The sequence below is a fragment of the Podarcis bocagei genome (genome assembly GCF_964188305.1).
Source record: "Podarcis bocagei genome assembly, chromosome: 3".
NCBI classification, from domain to species: domain Eukaryota; kingdom Metazoa; phylum Chordata; class Lepidosauria; order Squamata; family Lacertidae; genus Podarcis; species Podarcis bocagei.
Window position 1 is genome coordinate 84,809,172 of NC_138127.1, and position 20,347 is coordinate 84,829,518.

The following is a 20,347-nucleotide window of genomic DNA, read 5'->3' on the forward strand; positions in this document are numbered from 1 at the left end:
CTGGAAAAGCATTTAACCCAATCAATACACAAAGCTATTCAGCTATGAAATGTGAAGCTTTCATATGTATTTCATCTTGCCTTATGGATCATTTCCAGAAGACAAATAGCTCAGGAACTTATAGCATCTTAAAGACCAAACAGATTTGCACTGCAATCCTATGCATGTCTCATCAGTGGTAAGCTTCAATAAGTTCAAAGAAACTTACCCCCAGGTGTGTATAAGATTGCAATCCTGATTGCAGTAGCAGTTTTTGTGGATTAGGACCCTCCCCCACTGCCTTTGGCAAATATAATATACACATGCATTCAAAGGGGTGAATGATAATTAGCAAGGAGCTGAAACGGGTTTGTGATATTTCTGTACCATGCCAATGTAGAGGTTTTCAAACTCTGGAGCATGAGTCTCATTCAGGTGGACCACAAAAAGGCTGTGAAGCAGTCAATAATATCCATACCTAGTTCTCTATTTGATTTTTTAATAGGACAATATATCAAGGCTGTTTTAAGCATGTCTGGGTTATCAAACAGACCAACACTGCCTAGAGTCCAGTTAAAAGAGGCCTTTCTCACTAGCCTGGCCTAGTGTCTGCAACTTTGATGCTGGCTTTGATGCTGATGCCAGTGCTGAAGGGGTGTAATGGAACGTTGCTGTTTTATTTTTCTTCATCCATTGAATTAGAAAGACTAAAGTATAGTTACTTAAATAAGTTAAATACATGCATTGATTTGTAAAACAAAGAAAGTTGTGGTACACTGAGATCTCAAATGGACCACGGTAAAAAAAAGTTTGAAAACTGTTAGATATAAGCACAGTAACCCATTCACAACTTCAATCAATTGCACAATGCTAACATGGCCAAAGGTGTTAAAACAGCAAGGCAGTTGAAAAGACAGGTTTTAAGACTTATGACTTCTGTTGTAAATGACTCACTGTGCATTCATCTTTTGTGCTTTTAGCTTTTCCATAGAATGTCACAGATCAGCTGTGCCTTTTATATTTCATGTCATTCTGACCTCACTTTCCACTCTGTGTAGGTGAAATATTCACACATGTGTAAGGGCACCCAGTACATCTAACAAAATGAGTTCACAAAAATTCATGCCACAATAAATCTGTAAATCCTGAAAGTGTAAATTTTGCTGTTTCCCCTCAATATCTGAAGTGATGGCCAAGTGCCATCTAATGGAAATGTTGCAGCACAGCATCCAATATTAAACCAGCAAAGGTTCCATTATTTTTCAAGAGATCAGTTTTTCAGATTTTCACCTCAATTCACAATTAATTAAGTCCCAAAGTGATTGCATTTGCCGTATTTACTCACATCTAATGCTCACCTTTTCTGGCCAAATTACGTTGTGAAAAATAAGGTGTGCATTAGATTTGATGGCACATTTACATTCGCCAGGAAATAATATTTTTTGTTTCAAGGTTGTGAAAACTGAGATGCACATTAGATTTGATGGCACATTAGACTCGAGTAAGTACAGTAAATCTGTTTGACTGAAGTCAGTATGACCAACCACCTTACAGACCACTCCCAAATATTCCCCAATAGAACATTCTTTCTGGTAAGAATGTTTAAGATAGGGTTGTAAACAATTTTAAAATCTGAATCAGTGATATCAACATAATTTCCATGTTTAGAGCCAAGGTGAGAAAATAATTAGATATGACATGGATCTTGTTCCTTCAGAACCTGCTCTGGCATTCTTCTTTTTTTTCTTGTGCCCTCTTTGCAGGATATATACAACGGCTTACTTTTGGGGTATCAACTTGCAATGATTGAAAACCTACCATAGTATATTAGCAGCAATCCAAGGTTCAGTGGATTTTGAATTGTGGTGCTGGAGGAGACTCTTGAGAGTCCCATGGACTGAAAGAAGATCAAACACATCCATTCTTAAGGAAATTAGCCCTGAGTGCTCACTGGAAGGACAGATCCTGAAGCTGAGGCTCCAGTACTTTGGCCACCTCATGAGAAGACTCCCTGGAAAAGACCCTGATGTTGGGAAAAATGGAGGGCACAAGGAGAAGGGGACGACAGAGGACGAGATGGTTGGACAGTGTTCTTGAAGCTACGAACATGAGTCTGACCAAACTGCGGGAGGCAGTGGAAGACAGGAGTGCCTGGCATGCTCTGGTCCATGGGGTCACGAAGAGTCGGACACGACTAAACAACAACAAGGTTAAGTGGCTAAAATCCCATCCTCTGATGATTGCAATGATACCAAAAAGTGCAAGGAGTCTTCAGAGATGTAACCACTTAGCTGCAAACTGCCAAATACTTGGTTTGTTTCCCAGTGCATTGTCCTTCTTCTTACTGCAATTCTAAGCTTTGCATCTAAGCCAGGTCTGCTTAAATGCAAAACTTCAGCTCATAATTTCTTATGAATTCCATAAGAAATTAGGAACTGAAATTGGGAATTAAAAGCCATTTTCAGTCTCATGAACGGTGTTGTGTCTGATTGTGGACAAATTGCAAAGCCGTGACACATAGTTCAGTTGGTGTAGCATGAGACTCTCTCCCAGCCTTCATTCCCCTATCTGGAAAGTGGGAATATCTATTTTGGCTAATGCAAGGAAGACCGTAAACAATTTAAAAATGGAACAATAAATGACAGCTCATTATAATTATTTAAGAGCAGTTTATATTCACCCCAAAGGCAAATGAGGACGGTGGAGAGAGAGAGGGGTGGTGGTGGCAGAATATACTAAGATACAATGATATAAACTCCCACTGTCCACTGTACCCTGACTCAGTTCTTATGTTCTGCTACATGCACTTGATTTTGTCTTTCCATGAGAGGCTAAGGGTGTCATTGAAAAATAAAAGGGTTTCGCCTTCCCTGGGTCTTCAGGGTCCTGCTCAGAGTAGCTCCATTGAAATTAGCAGACATTCTCATTAATTTCAGCGGGTCTACTCGGAGTATGATAAATATATAGTTATATTCCATCCTGTCCCTGGTAGCCACTACGTCACCTGAAGAGCCGAATGCCTGCGATATGGAACCAGAAATACTGTAATGACTTATGTTCAACTCTTGGGTTTGTTCGGTTTGGTAAAAATACATTCTCGTCGCCTGCCTGATGACGTCTTTTGACTGGCAGGGCACGATCAAAGCGCAACTTGGGATCCGCTTCCGCCGCGTGCCCAAGCCGCGTACCCAAAATACCTCAGCCCCAAGTTTTCTCGCGCCGCCCTCGAGCGGCAGCTGCGGTTGCCTGGCGACCGGGCAGAGGAGCAGCCGTTGGGAGGCACGTGACTTCGGCGGCCGCGCGAGCCAATTGGAAAGAGGGCGGGCGGGCGTGGGCAACGGCAGACCAATCGGCGGCAGGCGCGGCGTCTTTTAAACGTCTTTTGCGCTGGGGGACGGCTGCGTGTTCCGCTGTGTTTGGGTCGTTTGGCCGCCGCGGAGCGCGGAGCGATGCCGAGCCGCCCGGAGGACTACGAGGTGCTTCTCACTATCGGCGCCGGTTCCTACGGCAGATGCCAGAAGGTGCGGCGGAGGTCGGACGGCAAGGTGAGTAGAGGCTGCGAGCGGGGGGGGGGGAGGAGAGCGCCCCGGAGGATTGTGGGAAACCCGGAGGATTGTGGGAGCCCTTCTGAAGCCATGCGGAAGGGCAGGGCCTAGGCCCGGGTGGGAACGCTGTGCTTCCCCAGATGTTGTCGTGTTACAATTCCCATGATTCTCTCCGAGCATGAGAAGAGCCCTACTGGATAAGGCCAAAAGCCATGTTATATTATTAGTGTTATTATCAGTGGTTTTTTCTTAAAAAATGCTTAGGGGTACTCTCATTTTGACTCATGAAAATCACCATTTTATAGTTCAAATCGGGAAAAATAGATATAGTAAATGGACAAAAGTACCAAAAGTTTAGGGGTATGCGTAGCCCTGCATCCCGCCAGAAAAAAACACTGATGATGATGATTAATTTATTTAGTTATATGTCATCAGATAGGTCTCTACTTACACCCAGAATTTCAGTGTCAAGGCCAGCTGCTGTAAATTAGAGCAGGGGTATCGTTTTCCAAGAATGGTCCAGCAGCTCTCTTATGCAAACATAGCAGTAGGAGCAGCAAATACAGTGCAGGAAGAAGTTTTATCTGCTCTGCAGTTGCTCCGGCTACTCCTTTCTCTGCTGGGGGTTTCATCCAGCGTCCTTCTCTCATAGTGGCCAGTGGGGTGCCTCAGGGAAGCCAGTAATCAAGCCCACTCCTGCTATTGTTCCCCAGTGACTGGTATTCAGAGATATGCTGTCTGGCACTGAAGGTGGCATGCAGCCGTTGTGATGAACTGATAGCCTTATCAATGCTCATGTAGCCTGGAGCTGAAGGCAATTGGAGTCTAAGGAAAGCTGAAGGCCACAAATTCACTATCCCTGTCTTAAAACATATGCATAGGGATGCCACCAAAGAAAGCTTGATGCAAAACAAAGCTTGGAATCAGAAACAGACTTTAGTGTTAGAGCTCAGCCCTGGTGCTAAAAACCATTTCTCTGAGCTCCCCCTCCCTTTCCTGTTTTTACTACTGCACCACAACACAGGCCTTGCATGCAGGCTGTGTTCCTGCTACTTTTCTTCCATGCCTCCCTCCCCTAAAAGCCAAATGTGTGGCCCCAGTCTTTGTATTTGTGGGTGAGGTGAAGAGGGACAAGATCCCGCTTTCTAGGGATGCTCCCTGAAGTAGAGGTGGCTCTATAGCTCACTACTTTATTTTCCTTGATTGTTGCTATTGTGGGGTTTCTGGATGTTTCCTTCTGTTGGAAGCAATGTGGTCTCTGACTTCTAATACTCTTGTGCAGGAACTGGACTAAGGTCTTAGTTGCTGCATCTCTGCTTCAGAAACAGTCTTTTTCTACCTGGACTTCTGGGCATGGGACCTGAGACACCATATACATATGCTAGCAAAAGCGTCAGATTGGTTCTGGCACATGAAAGGATTCCCCAACCTCATTAGAACATTGTACTGTGTTGTGCTCTTAATTCTGCAGTTGTGCATTAGGTTGGCTAGACGTTTAGAAGGAAGTTGCAGCTTTTGTTTATTAGTATGTTTGGCATGAGAAGATTTACCATGAGCAAAATCTCAAATTACAAAGCCACCACAAGTGATCCTTGCACTAATAAAATGAGGTGTGAATCTCTTGCTGTGGAAGCAGTGGAGAGATGAGGTCAGGTTTGCTGCTGTTGGGTGCGGGGGTGATATTTATATTAGTTTAAAGTAAGATGCTAGTCCATTGAGCTTTTAAAATCATTGTATTTTTCATGTTTTTTATATGTTTATTGTCTAGAGATGGCTTGCTCCTTTTTTTCAGGTCTTGGTCTGGAAAGAACTTGACTATGGATCTATGACAGAATCTGAAAAACAAATGCTTGTTTCTGAAGTGAACTTGCTTCGTGAACTAAAACATCCGAATATTGTCAGGTATTATGACCGTATAATTGACAGGACAAATACAACACTTTATATTGTGATGGAATACTGTGAAGGTGGAGACCTGGCAACTCTGATTGCAAAATGTACAAAAGAAAGGTATGTAAAACTTCTGGATTATCATGACATTATCTTGTGCTGTAGGTTATGAAATTAGTTATGATTTACTGGCCGAGGGAGCTGGCGTACAGCTTCTGGGTCATGTGGCCAGCATGACTAAGCCGCTTCTGGCGAACCAGAGCAGTGCATGGAAATGCTGTTTACCTTCCTGCCGGAGCAATACCTATTTATCTATTTGCAATTTGACGTGCTTTCGAATTGCTAGGTTGGCAGGAGCAGGGACTGAGCAACGGGAGCTCACCCCGTTGCGGGGATTCGAAATAAGATTACTTACTACACAAACTGCCTGCTTGTGGGGAAATGACAGTTTGCTTGGACATGCACGCACGCTTTCCTAAGTAATTACATACTTAGTAAATGTTGACTTTATTCCCTGTAATCCTGTGGATTCTTTTATTTATTTTTTATTACTTCTGTTTGTTTTTTTCCTTTAGAATAGGAAATGTACAAGAGAGTATCAAGGAAATGAGGACAATGTCCTGTGCATTTTAAAACATTAACTTGGCTGTTCTAGATAAATGACCTGGCAACTAAAGAAATATACAGTGAGAGAGGCCTTAACCGTGGATATCACCCTTGTCAGTAGTGAACACTACAATACAGGTGTAATAATCCTACATAACATGATATACTAAATTTGAAAATAGCCTAAAAGTTGGAATGTTGGAAATAGCCTAAAAGTTGGAATGTCTTACACTTGGCTTTATAAAATTAAATAAATAAAATGTCTTAATTTGTTGAGCTGGAATCCTTCTGTTTTGGCGCTGCATTTTCCTGTGTTTAAAAAAACTGGTGAAAAGTTTAGTCTGCTAGCAAGTAATGAAATGATTATGGGGGCTTTCAAGTAGTTGTCCAGAGATAGAATATCCTTTATACTTAAACTCTTTGAGATAGCTACAGTTTGGCATTGGGAAAATAAAAATAAAACCTGCAGTTTTACCCGATCCATGCTTAGATGAGTAATATTAGAAAAAGCTGTCTCCCAAATTCTTTGTCAGAGGGCCTGGAGCAGCAGTCATGCCTCTGTTGGATGCAGGTTTGTAGAAGATAAACAGCAACTTTAGATTCTGATCTACTTTAAACAGCTGTGCAAGTGAGACAAGATTCTGCCTCTTGGACTTGGGGAAAGAGGCGGGGATTTTTCTCACTTGTGTGGAAGTTTGAATAAGATAATGACTAGCAGGAGAGATTCCTTGTCTGGCATGCATGCAGATTTAGATAAGAGTGTCTCTCTTCCAAATGCTCTGTGTACTGGAGGTCTTCAGAGGTTCAGCAATGTGGCAATGAGAAACAAGAGTGTCTCCTTTTCTTAACTGTTAGCATAATTGGGAAATTTCTGCCTCAAAACAGCACAAGGGAACAGGGAGATAATACCAAGGACAAATGGGATTTAGATAATAAGACAAGGCAATTATTTGTGGGATTCTTTCAGGGGATTATAGTTAGCTTTCAGTTACTTTCATGTATGCTTGTGACCAAAACACATATATCCAAAACACATTATCCAAAGAAATGAATGGCAATCATTCACTTCTACAGTATGGGAAAATTGTTGCACTTGGGGAACACCTGTTGAAAAGGGGTGCAGTTTTGGCCCCTGGGGACTCAAGCTACTTAGCTTCACCCCTATTCTATCTGCATGTTTTGAGTTTCTTTACCAAAGTAATGGAATATTTGAAAATGGGCTGAGAGAGAGAATGGATTTTGGCTTAAAGGTACTCAAAATAACCAGTTGTTTCCTCTTTCAAAAGACATTATGTGGAAGAAAACTTTGTCCTTCGCGTCCTCACCCAGCTGACCTTGGCTTTGAAGGAGTGTCACAGGCGGAGTGATGGTGGCCACACTGTGCTTCATCGGGACCTAAAACCAGCAAATATTTTCCTTGATGGCAAGAAGAATGTGAAGCTTGGTGACTTTGGCCTGGCCAGGATACTTCACCATGATACCAGTTTTGCAAAAACATTTGTTGGCACACCATATTATATGTCTCCAGTAAGTGTCCCAAGATGAAAGCAACTGCTTTGGATTTTGAGCATTTTTACTTTGTGATTGCCAGATCTAACTTACCTTTCAGCAGCAGTGACTTAAATTAATTGGTATCTAATATAGCATGTTTTGTTTTGTTTTGATTACTAAATATAAGTAAAAGTTTGCCATGCTGTATACTGTATAAAAGATCTCCAGACTATCTTTCAGAGAGCAGAAATAACAACTGAAATATTTAATAGAGAAGAATTAAATAAATTACACTGGTTTAAATGTTGTGTTTGGCTTGAAAATTATGGTAAAACTTGTAAATATTGACACAATTGTTTTACAATATTTATATACAGCTTGATCATAAAAAACTGTGTAGTTTACAAATAATAGAACAACACTGGAATTGTCCATAAGAAAAGTTAAAAGCAGGTAATTTTTAAAAATGCAAAACCTACTTAAAATCAACAGGGGGCTTAAAACATGTCAACTCATAAAATCATGGAAATTTAATTGCATGTGCTTCCTTAACAGATTTTGGAGCCTTCAATCTTTTCTTAATATTTAAATGTTAACATACTAATATATGCTTTCTAAGGGGAGTCTTAAGTGAATTGCAGCTTAGAAACTGCTCAGTTTAATTGGTTTCGTATCATTCATTGTTATTAATTTTAAGAAAGAATGTATTTCTAGAAAAGGGGAAAAATAATGGTAAATTTCACTAAGAAAAGTGAACCTTAACCCTCTTTAACAACAACTGCTGGAGACAGGTTTGAATTCCAATATGACTTTCCTCTTTCAATGTTATATTGACACAGTCAAGTCAAAAGGTGGACAAGTTGACGGTCCTAAAATACAGTAAGCAGCAAGTATGAGTTAGCACTAAAAGTGTTATTGCCATCATGGAATGCTACTTACTATGTGTTTTTTAATGCTTAACACCTAAGTAATATTCCAGAATGCATACTGGTAACCAATTTTGTGGCCACATTTCATCTAATTTGCAAAGTAATTATTAATATATTCTGTACTAATATATTCTGTTTCCCCCCCCCCCTGTTAGGAACAAATAAATCGCATGTCCTACAATGAGAAATCTGACATCTGGTCTTTAGGATGTCTTCTCTACGAGTTGTGTGCGTTGTCGTAAGTATAGTACCAGCTAAAAGTTTCTAGGCAGGCATTTGGCAGCATTTAAGCTCATTTCACAGTATAGAATGCTCTTGAGAAGAAGCAACTAAATCAAAACATGGGCACCAAAACATTCTAGAAAGAACAAATAAATAAGAATTCATTTCAAGTTGATGCTGCGGTGAAGTGGAAGAGCATGTTTGTTCACTCTTTCTAGGCCTCCATTCACAGCCTTTAACCAAAAGGAGTTGGCAGAAAAGATAAGGGAAGGGAAGTTCAGGCGGATCCCATACCGTTATTCAGATCAGCTGAATGAACTCATCACAAAGATGCTGCACCTAAAGGTAAGGGTGATTTCTCAAGGGTACGAAGGGTGGTGTCCAGCGAGCTGCTGGTGGAAGCTTCTGTCCTCATTCTTGGCCTATTGCCTATCATATGCCCAAAGAAGGAAGTGTTTATGACTCTTCCATATTAGTTTTTGATGCAGCAGAGGTGGCTGCAGTCAATCCCAATCCAGACAAGTACTGTATACATAATTTGATCCCCAAAATGTGCTGCTGCCTGAAAAAAACTTTAAATGGCTTCTTAAACATAACATTTCTGCACAGTGACTATAATAAGTCTCCCTGGTTTCAAGGATTACTGTCGGCCTTCAGTTGAAGAAATTCTGCAGAACCCTCTGATAGCCAGCCTGGTATTGGAAGAGCAAGGGAGAAACTTGGAGAGAAGAGGGCGACGATCAGGAGAGCAAGATAAAGTAGAAAGACTTTCTGGAACTCCAGTGAATGAGCTGAAACTGAAAGAGCAGCAGCTACAAGAGAGGGAGCGAGCCATAAAAGAGAGAGAACACCGGCTAGAACGTAAGAACGAACGCAGCAATGGGATGTGGGGGTTTGGATTCCTGCTCCAGACGTGTCTTCAATGGGGAGTGGGATGCATTCTTTCGGTGACATGAAGGAAATGTTAATACAGTTCTTGCAAGGTAAAGGACCCCTGGACGGTTAAGTCCAGTCGAATTTGACTGGGGTGCAGCGCTCTTCTCCACTTTCAGGCCAAGAGAGCCAGTGTTTGTCCACAGATAACTTTCCGGGTCATGTGGCCAGCATGGCTAAACAACTTCTGGTGCAACACCACGACAGAAGCCAGGGCGCACGGAAACACTGTTTACCTTCCCACTGCAGCAGTACCTATTTATATGATATACGATACGATATACGATATCTTTATTGTCATTGTCCCATGCAGGACAATGAAATTGAAAAACTACATAAAACTACTACAAAACTACATAAAACATTCAAAAACCCCTAAAAACTCTGAAACCCCATTTTAAAATACACTATACTATACTATTACTTGCACCGGTATGCTTTCGAACTGCTAGATTGGCAGGAGCTGTGACAGAGCAGCGGGAGTTCACCTCGCCTTGCAAATTCAAACTGCTGACCTTGTAACTGGCAAGCCCAAGAGGCTTGGTGGTTTAGACCACAGCACCACCTGCAACCCCCCACATTTCTTGCATGCATGATGCAGCAGCACATTTGGAATGAATGAGGGTCAAGTCATATGTAACTTGGAATGCACCTGAATAGATGATATATTCAACTAATAGTTTCATGGTGCCTAAACATGGATGCAGTGACACTACTGTGCTTGCGTGTGTTTTCCGTTATGGATCTTGTTTATCCTTTTATAATAAGCCAAGGACACTGTTCATAGAAGCAAAGGGACTTCACATACTATGCTGGTTGCATCATCTTTCCCCATGGGCCATTTACTGGTCAGAATAAAAAGCTGTCATAGGTGCACACTGTCCACAATTGGATAACATGGCTTGTCTTTTGTTCCAGAGAGAGAGCGGGAACTGTGTGTTCGGGAGCGACTGGCAGAAGAAAAACTGTCTAGGTTGGTTTTAAAATGTCTAAAAGTGTCTTGTTTTGAAAAAGGCTTTTCTTTTATTAACCAGCTCCTTTCTAAACAGGGCTGAGAACATGGTGAAGAATTACAACTTATTCAAGGACCAGAAGCTATTGCAGCCAGCGACATGCCCAGGTAGGAGAAGATGTTGGAAGCTCTTAACGGACTGCTAAACCCGGAATCCCCAGATGCTACCAGCCTTAATACTAGTGACCTCTCTAGTAACGCTCCTTCTATGGTGGATATTAAGCCAGCTTTCCTGGCAGCTCCAGTATGTTTTAATACCGGCGGCAGATTAGGGTGGGCTTAATATGTGTATGAAGGGGCCAGATTGGATGCCCACTGTGGTGGTACTTCCCTTTGCCAGTAGTAAATACTGGATACTTCAAGCTGTTGATGCTCCTCATCTTTATGGTAAACCATGACTTTAAGAGGAGGCTTCTGAAATGCTGTATACTGTGAATTTCTTGAAGGTTTGGTCAGGGGCAGAGGTGTTTGACATCTTTGCCACTCAGACAAATGAAGAGTTGGACAAACTAAACCTCTCTGCTTCTCTTTGCCTCTGCTATTTAACTGCTAAGCCTAGTTTAGATACCACTGCTACCCAAGATGGGAGGCATCATGACTTCAGTAAATATTTTCTACCATTCAGCTGTCACTTTCTAGTGCCAGATCTGTGTGTGTGCATTATACCTCTGTCTTCTTACATGTTTACAACTTGGAGCCAATTTTGGCTTACTTGAACTCTAAAGTTAATCCTGAAATAAAATATATTTTAACTTACCATTTTGTAAATGGCTGTGCAAAGAGGCTAATTTAGGCTAACTTGGGGTTTATATGATGGTGCCTTACTAGTTAGTAGGTTTTTGTTCTTGGAGGCCATTTAGAATGGGCATCCTAATGCATATCCAAACTAGATAGGGAATTAAGCCTTATTCAAAAGCAGCCAAAATATGGGTAGCTTTCCTTTGACTGTAGCCTAGTCAATTTTCATATATCTTGCTTTAAAACACTGCAATTCTAGGTTCTATGCTGTTATCTAGGCATATAGCCTGGGATACCATGAACTGATGCAGCTTGATTTTTTTCTTTAAACTTGATTTTTCTTTGGGACCCCCGCTCTTCATTTCAAAAGCTGTTTGTCAGGCAGCCAGAGTGGCCTCATTTATAATAAACAGAAGCCTAAAACCCCATGCAGCTAGCTGCGTGGACTTCTGGAAGCCTACCAGAGTAACTGCCAAGGGGAGTCTAGTCAATGCAAAACCCAAATTCTAGTATGTTGCTGTTTGAGCAATAGGCCTAGTAAAGAAATCCAGCAAATAATGTAGCCTCTTTAAAATACCATTTTTCCTTGTGGATTTTCCTTCAAAATCACAGACAAGTCTTCGCTAATCACCACAAACTTAAATGATGGTAGAATTCTTATTTATTTGGCTTATCAAAAATGGTGTGATATCAAAGCATCTTCAGGAAGTGAACTTCTTTGTAGTCTTCGAATCAAAATGAAGCTTCTGCAAAAAAAAAAAAAAAAAAAGCCACTGTGTTTGCAACTGATATTTTTCCACTCCAGCTCTGTTCTAAGGGACCTACTTCACTGGGCAAACCCACTTGACTTGAGTAATAATTTAACAATTGCATTATCTGGGTGATGCCCCTTTGAAACTAATGGACTTTAAGTAACCAAAGTCCATTGATTTCAGGGAGTAGATTCAGAATATTAACTAGCTGGATGCTGTCCTGTAATAATACAGCTCTTGCATATAGTAGCCTTTTATTGTTCCATATGCAGGCTGTATTCTGTTATGTATGGTTTTACTTATCATTAAAATACGTAATTTTTGGTTGGGGGTATTGAAAGTCCTTGAAAGGTGGGCTTGCTGAATTTGCCCAGTGTTTTCTGGGCCTTCACATCTCCTGTGGCCAAAAAATCTGAAAGTATTGCAGTTAAGCTGCATCAAAAAGGTAATCTACAGTGCCTTACAATGAGGTATTAAAGTCTATTCAAAACTATTGTAAAGGAGGCCTGACTAGTGGGCTCTTTTAACATAAGAATCCCCCTTTACTTGCAAAATATCTAATTCTGTATGCCCACTAGTCACCTTTTTAATATACTTTTGATGTGAGAAATTGCTTGGCTAAATTGCCACCATTCATGGTAAGCAAAGCTGTATACACACCAGTCCCACTATCCAAACACAATGCATATTCAGGAAATCATTTGTTAGGTGAGTGTTCATGTAATTGGTCAACGATTGCCATCGATTCTTTGGAGGGGGGGATTCTAAAGCGTTGCCAACCATGGAATTCTGACGCTAAAATGACAACAAAGCCCTCTGAAACCTTACAAAAGGCAAACAAGGAAAGAAAAATGCTCTTATTTGTCTAATCTTACCCCCACCCTGCCCATGGTTTCTGGCAAATGGCTGCCACAGACTAGCAAAACACAAGCAGCCTTAAACAAGCCTTACCTTTTATTTGTTTACAGTTCAACACACAAGTCTGCCTGTTTGAATATCTACTTCTACATTCAGGCAATTCTTTGTGATATTGGTCCAGCTTGTGAATCACAGTAAACCACAGTTAATGGTTTGCTCTGAGCAAGCTGCTCTCCACTTGTGCTTCCACAATCCCACGATTAGTGTTATGTTCAAGTCAGGCATCATAGTTCATTTCACTCCTAAGAAGTCAAGATCTGTAGTTAGGTTTGTTCTTGGCTTACTAATCCTGTGTTTCTTGGAACTAAGCAGACCAACATCTGTCTTAGCATAATGCTAAGCTAAAGAACACAATCCATTTCTCCTGTTTTCTAGCATCAAGGAGCAAAGCACCCTGGAGCAGCAAGCTCATGATAAACTGCTAACTATGGTTTACTGTGATGTGCAAAGGAGGCGCAGTGACTCCTCAGAAAAAGAGGCATAGTAAAGACAGCTATTGGTGCTGTTCTTATTATTGATCTTTAGTTATTGTCTGGAATATGTACCCAAAATCGAGATATGGTTCCATGACATATAGTGCAGGGATTACTTTCAGGTTTTAGATATATGCTGCAGTTGAAGTGGGCTAACATACCATGGGTGAATGGGTTTTGAAACTGAACATTTTGTGGGCTTTTTTTTCATAAAGTGGAAAATCCCCACACTATCAATGTAAATGGTACGTTGTCCAGAGGTGGGTCAGAGAAGGGATGAATGAGTGGGAGAAAACAATACAATGGCATGCACTTGGGGTTTGGTTGGCTGGGGATAAAGACAAATATAATGGCGTAGCCACAGATCGGCAGTGCATCCCCAAGTTCTGGAACAGACATGAGAGCAAGTAGTATTCAGTATCTTCAGAGTTGGGACCTTCAAAACATCTGGAGGGCAATAGATTGGAGAAGACTGCTTTTACCTACCTCAAGGAAAGTTGGGCCGTTTTTCATTTTTAGCTGTGTCCTTCTAGTTGCCCAATTTTCCTCAGTTCTCTCATGACTTGAACAAATAAAAATATTATTTCTGCTGCTTCCAGTAGAATCTTAGGTTATGTCCATCAGTTGATAAGCAGGGTCAGTGCTACTTCCAGGGTCTAGACACTCCTTCAAAACTGCCAAATTACTGACCTCTCCCTCAGTTTCCCAGAAGAAGAGGATGAAGTCAGTGGATGTTGGCTCTCCTTGTTGCATCATTAATAGAAGATGACAGCTGAAGGTGGGCCCTGAGGCTTCCACGCATTGGCAGGGGGGTGCTCTCCTTAGACATGGGGCATTGGCAGCTGCCCATCATTGCTGACATCTGACACTTCCCTTGACCAATGGAGAAGAAATCTGCTTCCAAATTGAAGACTGAGCTTGAGATACTTGTACCATGATTAATCATTGCTCTTAGATCAAGGATGGGAAACCTCCAGATGTTGCTAGACTTCTGGCTCTTAGAATAGGGAGACCTGCATTCAAATCACTCCTCAGCTACAAAACTTGCCAAGTAATCGTGGGCCAGTTTCCCTTGGCATAAACTGTCTCCCAAGCTGGCTGCGACCATGGGGGTATGCAGTCTCAGACCATGTCTGAACCATACATTTAAAACACTGTGATGCCACTTTAAAAGTCATGGCTTCCTCCAAGCAATCTTAGAAGCTGTAGCTTGTTAAGGATGCTAAGAGTTGTTAGGAGACCCCCCTGCTCCCCTTCCATAGCTACAATTTTCAGAGTTCTGTGAGAAGAACAATTGATTGGTCAACCACTTTGAGAATTGGAATTCTGGTAGAGGAATAGGGATCACCTAACAAGTCAGCATCCTTAACAAACTACAGTTCCCAGAATTCTTTGGGGGAAGCCATGACAGTTAAAGTGGTCTGATACTGCTTTAAATGTTTTGGTGGATGTGGCCTGAGTTACTACGAAGAGCATAAACATGTAATGAAATTATTCAGTGAAACCACCCTTTTGTATGGAACACGTAGCCTCCTGTGCAGTGTAAAATAATAAAAACACATAACACTAAAACTCAGTAAAGGAGCAGTGTTATATAGTGTGGGTGTAAGGAGAATATATGCATGATGAAAAGTTCTCACTTTTCCAATTTCCTGTGTATAAACAATTGCCACACATGAAATTTATCTTCTTCAACTAAGTATGTTTATGCTGCACCCATTTGACATGGTTTTAAACTGGTTCATACTGTCAAATTGCTTCAGTTTTATAAAATAAAAGTGCATTGACCAATATTGTCCTTCAGAGGTGAATTAAAAGTAAGAAACAAGGCCCCTCATCCGTTGGCTCTTTTTTTCCTAGACCCTATTCTGAGTTTCCTAAGGCAAACGAGATTTATTTCTGTCTTTCTTTCACACACAGAAGATCTCTATATGATAATCCTTCCCTTCACAATAATGTGTGCACAGTCTAGAAGGCACATTCTCCCAGATAAGCCCTATAAAAGTACTGAACCCAGCCAGATGTGCAGGGTATAAATAGTAGTAATTATTATTATTACTACTACTGAACGCCTTTCCCCCTGTAATAGCATGGTACACACACTCCCTCCCCCCCAAAGGCAGTGACATTGATGATTTTTTTTCTTGCAAGGAGTGTGGCAACTGTGGAACCTTCAGTGTAATCAAAATTTCGCCTTGTAGAGGGGTATGAACACTTGCAACCTTTGCTGAAAACTCAAAATGGAAGGAAGTGAACTAGGGGTGGCTGATCTCTGGCTCACCAGACATTGCCAGACTCCAACTCCATGGAATGGCCATTACGGAATGGCGGGAATTGGGAGTCCCAACAACATCAGAGAGCCAGAGGTTATCCACCCCCAGAGTAAAGAATAAACTAATATTCAGTGAGCGAGAGTTAAGTATTTGAAAAGCATCTTTCTGTTTTTTTAAAGATGATGAAGCGCTGCCAGTCTTTCCTACGAGAAAAAAGAAGGTTCAGTTTGGTGACGAAAGCAAAGAAAATGCTCAGTCTGAGGACAGCCTGGAGAATTTCCCCCTCTCAAAAGAAAAAGGTTGTAATCTGAAGAAGCGTCTCTACGCTGCCAACCTGCGGGCTCAAGCCCTTTGTGAGCTGGAGAAACACTACCAGCTCAAAAGCCGCCAGCTTCTCGGAATGCGCTGAATATTTGTGTGTATCGTGTACAGAACTGTGATGTTTTCAATAGTGTCATTTAAGCTGATGTTTCCTGTGGCGTGTATGATGAAAAGCTGCGTAGGATGGTTTTAGAAAAGGTGCTAAAATAGTCTTTTAAACTCTTTGTAAATAAATGTAAATAATTGTGTGGTTGTGTGTGAATAACTCTTTTCCTTAGAGTTTGCATTTTTATGCATTTGGCTTGCTAGTGTTGCATTGCTTAGGCCAGTTCTAAATATAAATATTCATGGTGTGGTTAGCTAGATTTTTTTTTAATGATTACGATGTGATTTTAACAAATAGCACAACACTGGATATAAGATTTAAGGAAGTGATTCTGCTGCATCAGAAGAAGAAAAAACCCCCTCACTTTGAGTCTCTAAATTTAGGTGTGTATAATATGGTAGTTGGATTTTTACAAGCATAATGTTGCATCTAGCACAATATCTGTTCCTTCTAATTAGCTGAATTACTCCCCCTGCAAAGTTTACTGAAATGTTACATTGTTTAATGAAAAATGTTAAAAAAGAGCCAAGTATGTAATGTGTTCCAGGACATCCCCACAGAACGGAGTAGATATCAAAATTTGACTGGAGGAAAAGAATTTACAGGTAGCCTTTTGTTTAAAGACTCATTTCTCATGAGAGGTTTTATACATTAAATATGGTTGTACATGAGTTCTTACGTCTGAAGGAAGATCATAAATTTCCCAGGAAGGGAGATCTATGGATTTCAGAGGTCAGGATGCATACATACTCTTTGGATGTTATTAAAAGCAGAAGTGTAAATAGTCTTGTATGCCTTTTTGTTTTTTTCTCACCTTGTGATGAATGTATGAAGCCACTTTTGATCTCTTTCGTTAATCCAAAACGTTGGATAGAATTTAAATAGCTTAATTCTCCAATGGCCTGGAGGTGGTGCACTTGCTCTGTTGATGTGGTGATCCCGACTTATACCTCTGCTGCAAGTGCCTATATGTGAAATTAACGCCTGTCTGCTTCAGTAGAGCTTACTGTCAAATAAATTTGGCCCATGAGTTTAGCTTTAACCTATATTCACATGCCACATTATTTTAGAAAAGCATGGCCACCCAGCTCCTCTGAAATACACGCATGTTCTGAAGTAATGGGATAGCTGTTGTCTTCATTGCAGCCTGGTCATATGCACATGGCACATGAGTGGCAGGCTTTCTGTCTCCTTAAATCTCTCGCATGCAGACACACACACACACACACAATTTTGCATTACAGCCTAGAAACGGCTTATCTACAGTGAGAACTATGCCAGACAAGTGCTTGGTTTTCATTGGTTTGTGCCTCCCCTTTGCATACCGGTTTACAAACTACAAAAGTAACTGGAAATGTGAATTTTAAGCTGTTATAGCAACATGTTCCACTGACACTTGAATAGCTAGGTTTTCCAAACCCTTGCAGTACTCTTTACATCTAGTGCTATTTTTCTAGTAAAAGAGGTGCTGGAACACCCACCAATCCCACTCCTGAGCTGCAGTCATGCTTTCACTACACAGCAGCTCCCCAGCTTTCCACCTTGCTCTTGGTACCTAGGGGAAATAATATCTCGCCCTATCCGTTCCATTCTCTCACCTAGGAGCAAGCCTGCTCACAAGCAACCCCCCCCCATGAAGCATGCCTTTAACCTCAGCCCAAAGGGGCAGCGGCAGCTACCCTCCCTTGCACCCCCAGAAACAACCCACAACCAACTGTGGCAAACTTCTTGCTTTTCAGTAGCAGATCTAACCAACCTACCAAACCTGGTTTCTCCAACATGTTGCCATCCTAAGGTCTAGCGAGGAAACACTGGGGAGCCTAAGACTAGCATTCACCAGCCTATGGTGGCCTCAGAATAAATAGGCTTTCTGCAGTTAACTCGTTACAGCTGTAGCAAAGCTTTTGCTCTTCATGGGTGTGGCTAGTTGGCCAACAGGAAGCTGTTCTCCAGGTGCAGCAGAAATGGGCTGAGGGAGTCTAAGGTTAGGGTCCTCCTCCAAGCCAGCAATGCTACTGCTACCTCCCGCTAAGGATTTGCTTGTCTGCTCAGAAATAAGTCCCATTGAGTTCCAAGCTTACATGTGGAAGCAAACATCCTTGGGCAGCATCCAATGTCTGCCCGCTTTCTGTTTGCACAACAGGACAGGACTTCTGGTCCTTGCTGCACCTGGAGATAGCAGGGACCATCTCCCTAGAACTCCCACGTGACCCCAAAATCTGCTCCAGAGATTTCACCCCCACCTAATTGAGGGCAGATTTTGTGGAAGGGGCAGCTGCACTGGGCAGCAGAGGAAGCTGCCTTCTACTGCATCTGACCTTTAGTCCATCTAACTCAGTATTGGGCCTATTGACTGGCAGTGGCTTTCCAGGGTTTCAGAAATGTGTGTCACAGCCCTACCAGGAGAAGGAGGCGACAGACCATGAGACCTTTTGCATGCAAATCACACAGTCCTGCTGTGAGGAGAAGCCACACCCATCTTGAAAGAGATTTACCTCTGATTAAATTTCCACAGCACCCCTATGCAAATCCCATTCAATTGTTTTCCATGAGGAGGAGGAGTTTGGATTTGATATCCCGCTTTATCACTACCCGAAGGAGTCTCAAAGCGGATGAGACTTACATCCCACTGCTATGTATGCTTTGTTGTTGTTGTTTAGTCGTGTCCGACTCTTCGTGACCCCATGGACCAGAGCATGCCAGGCACTCCTGTCTTCCACTGCCTCCCGCAGTGTATGCTTATGCAGGACCAAATCCTACTGCGTTCCTTTCCTAGATTAAGTATGCATACAATTGTAGCCTCCATCATAGCAAAATCTTCCCACTTGTATACTTAATATGCAACTCTTTTTGAAGCAGAATGTCAGCAGGCACAAACCCAAGGAAATGCAGGGGGAGGCCCCAGTGTTGACCATTAAAATGAAATAGTTACATTGGATCCTATTGCATTTTAATCAAAAACAACAAAAATTCATTTGCATAGGTATGCTTACTCCAGAGAAAGCCTCCTGGTGTTCAGTGGGGCTTACTTCCAGGTAAGGCTGCAATCCTATACCCACTTCCCTAGAAGAAAGTCCCACTGAAGTCAATGGGACTTACTTCTGAGCAGACATCTATAGGCTTGCCCTGTATGTATATGTACCTATATAGCAGATGTAGGGAACCTTTGACCCTCCAGATGCTGCTGAACTACAATGTCCATCAGCCCCAGCGAACATGGCCAATAGGTAGGAATGATGGGTGTTGTAGTTCTGCAACTTCTGGCGGGTTATCCCCCTACTGTCATAAACCATTGAAGGCAAGCAATGCAATCCTATACATGTGTACTTCAAATGCTGTTGAATGAGATTTATCCTTATATAAGTGCTTATAGGATGGATTATAGCTTTAATTCGTTAAAGGTTATTTCAGATCACTGTTAGAATACAGCCAAAGATTAAATATTAATTTTTACGACTGCAGAACAGTTGATAGGCTGATATTAATACTGCATTAATACTGTGCGTCATTTACACTGCTTTTCCATTTAATCTTTTCGGCCAAACAAGGCTGGAAAGTTAGTATGATAACAGCAAAGATTTGCCTGTATCTGACACAGGATGGTGCAGAAGGATAAAGGCCACGCTTGGGAATTTCTTTGACTTAATCCTGCATATAATCTCCGGGAAGTCGTTTTCTGTGACCATCAGTAACAGGCCCGTGTCACTAAATATTGATTCAGATTTGAAGCTGATGGAATTTAGAGTGCCTGTGATTTTGGGCTTGGTCCACTGTGTACACAGTATCTGCACAGATGCACATCAAGCATTTGTTTGGCTTCTTCAAACAAAATGGAACGAGACGTGATTTATGGGACCAGCACTTACAATTGTCTTCCCAGGTTGCTCGCTGTTCATAAGCAGTAAATGATTAGCATGCGAAGTTAATTTGCAGCCCTCGAGCCATTTGGCAAATGGGAAACTTGAGATTTTCTTCCTTGTCATTGCTTGCAGGAAATTCATGTTGATGTCTGCTGTTTTATATGGCCCCAAGTAATTGAAATGTTTGTCTGTTAGTTCGGACTCGATTGTTCAGTGTCCTTGATTAATTTGAGGACCATATTTTCACTGCAAAGCATATCGGTGCTTAAGTGCTCATGTACTTGTAAATACTTAAAAAA

General features: G+C 41.6%; 1 protein-coding gene across 2 annotated transcripts; it reads left to right on the forward strand.

Moving 5' to 3' along the window:
• Positions 1–3,297: 3,297 nt before the first annotated feature.
• Positions 3,298–16,970, forward strand: NEK2 (NIMA related kinase 2). 2 transcript variants are annotated; one of them, XM_081186073.1, is made up of 9 exons: positions 3,298–3,524; positions 5,317–5,534; positions 7,307–7,547; positions 8,596–8,678; positions 8,881–9,007; positions 9,301–9,523; positions 10,514–10,568; positions 10,645–10,715; positions 15,941–16,970. In XM_081186073.1, exons 1-9 carry the CDS (start codon positions 3,429–3,431, stop codon positions 16,168–16,170), a joined length of 1,344 nt encoding a protein of 447 aa, XP_081042199.1. In that variant the 5' UTR covers positions 3,298–3,428; the 3' UTR covers positions 16,171–16,970. The 2 variants fall into 2 exon arrangements, with proteins under 2 accessions (XP_081042199.1, XP_081042200.1); XM_081186074.1 differs by lacking the exon at positions 3,298–3,524 and adding an exon at positions 3,619–3,641.
• The last annotated feature ends 3,377 nt before the right edge of the window (positions 16,971–20,347 follow it).

What these genes read in the sequence shown, in the direction of transcription:
- NEK2 (XM_081186073.1), top strand. Translation starts at nt 3,429, where the DNA reads ATGCCGAGCCGCCCGGAGGACTACGAGGTGCTTCTCACTATCGGCGCC. An exon ending in CACCATATTATATGTCTCCA is followed by an intron (nt 7,548 to 8,595) that starts GTAAGTGTCCCA and finishes CCCCCCTGTTAG; the next exon opens with GAACAAATAAATCGCATGTC. An exon ending in GCAGAAGAAAAACTGTCTAG is followed by an intron (nt 10,569 to 10,644) that starts GTTGGTTTTAAA and finishes CTTTCTAAACAG; the next exon opens with GGCTGAGAACATGGTGAAGA.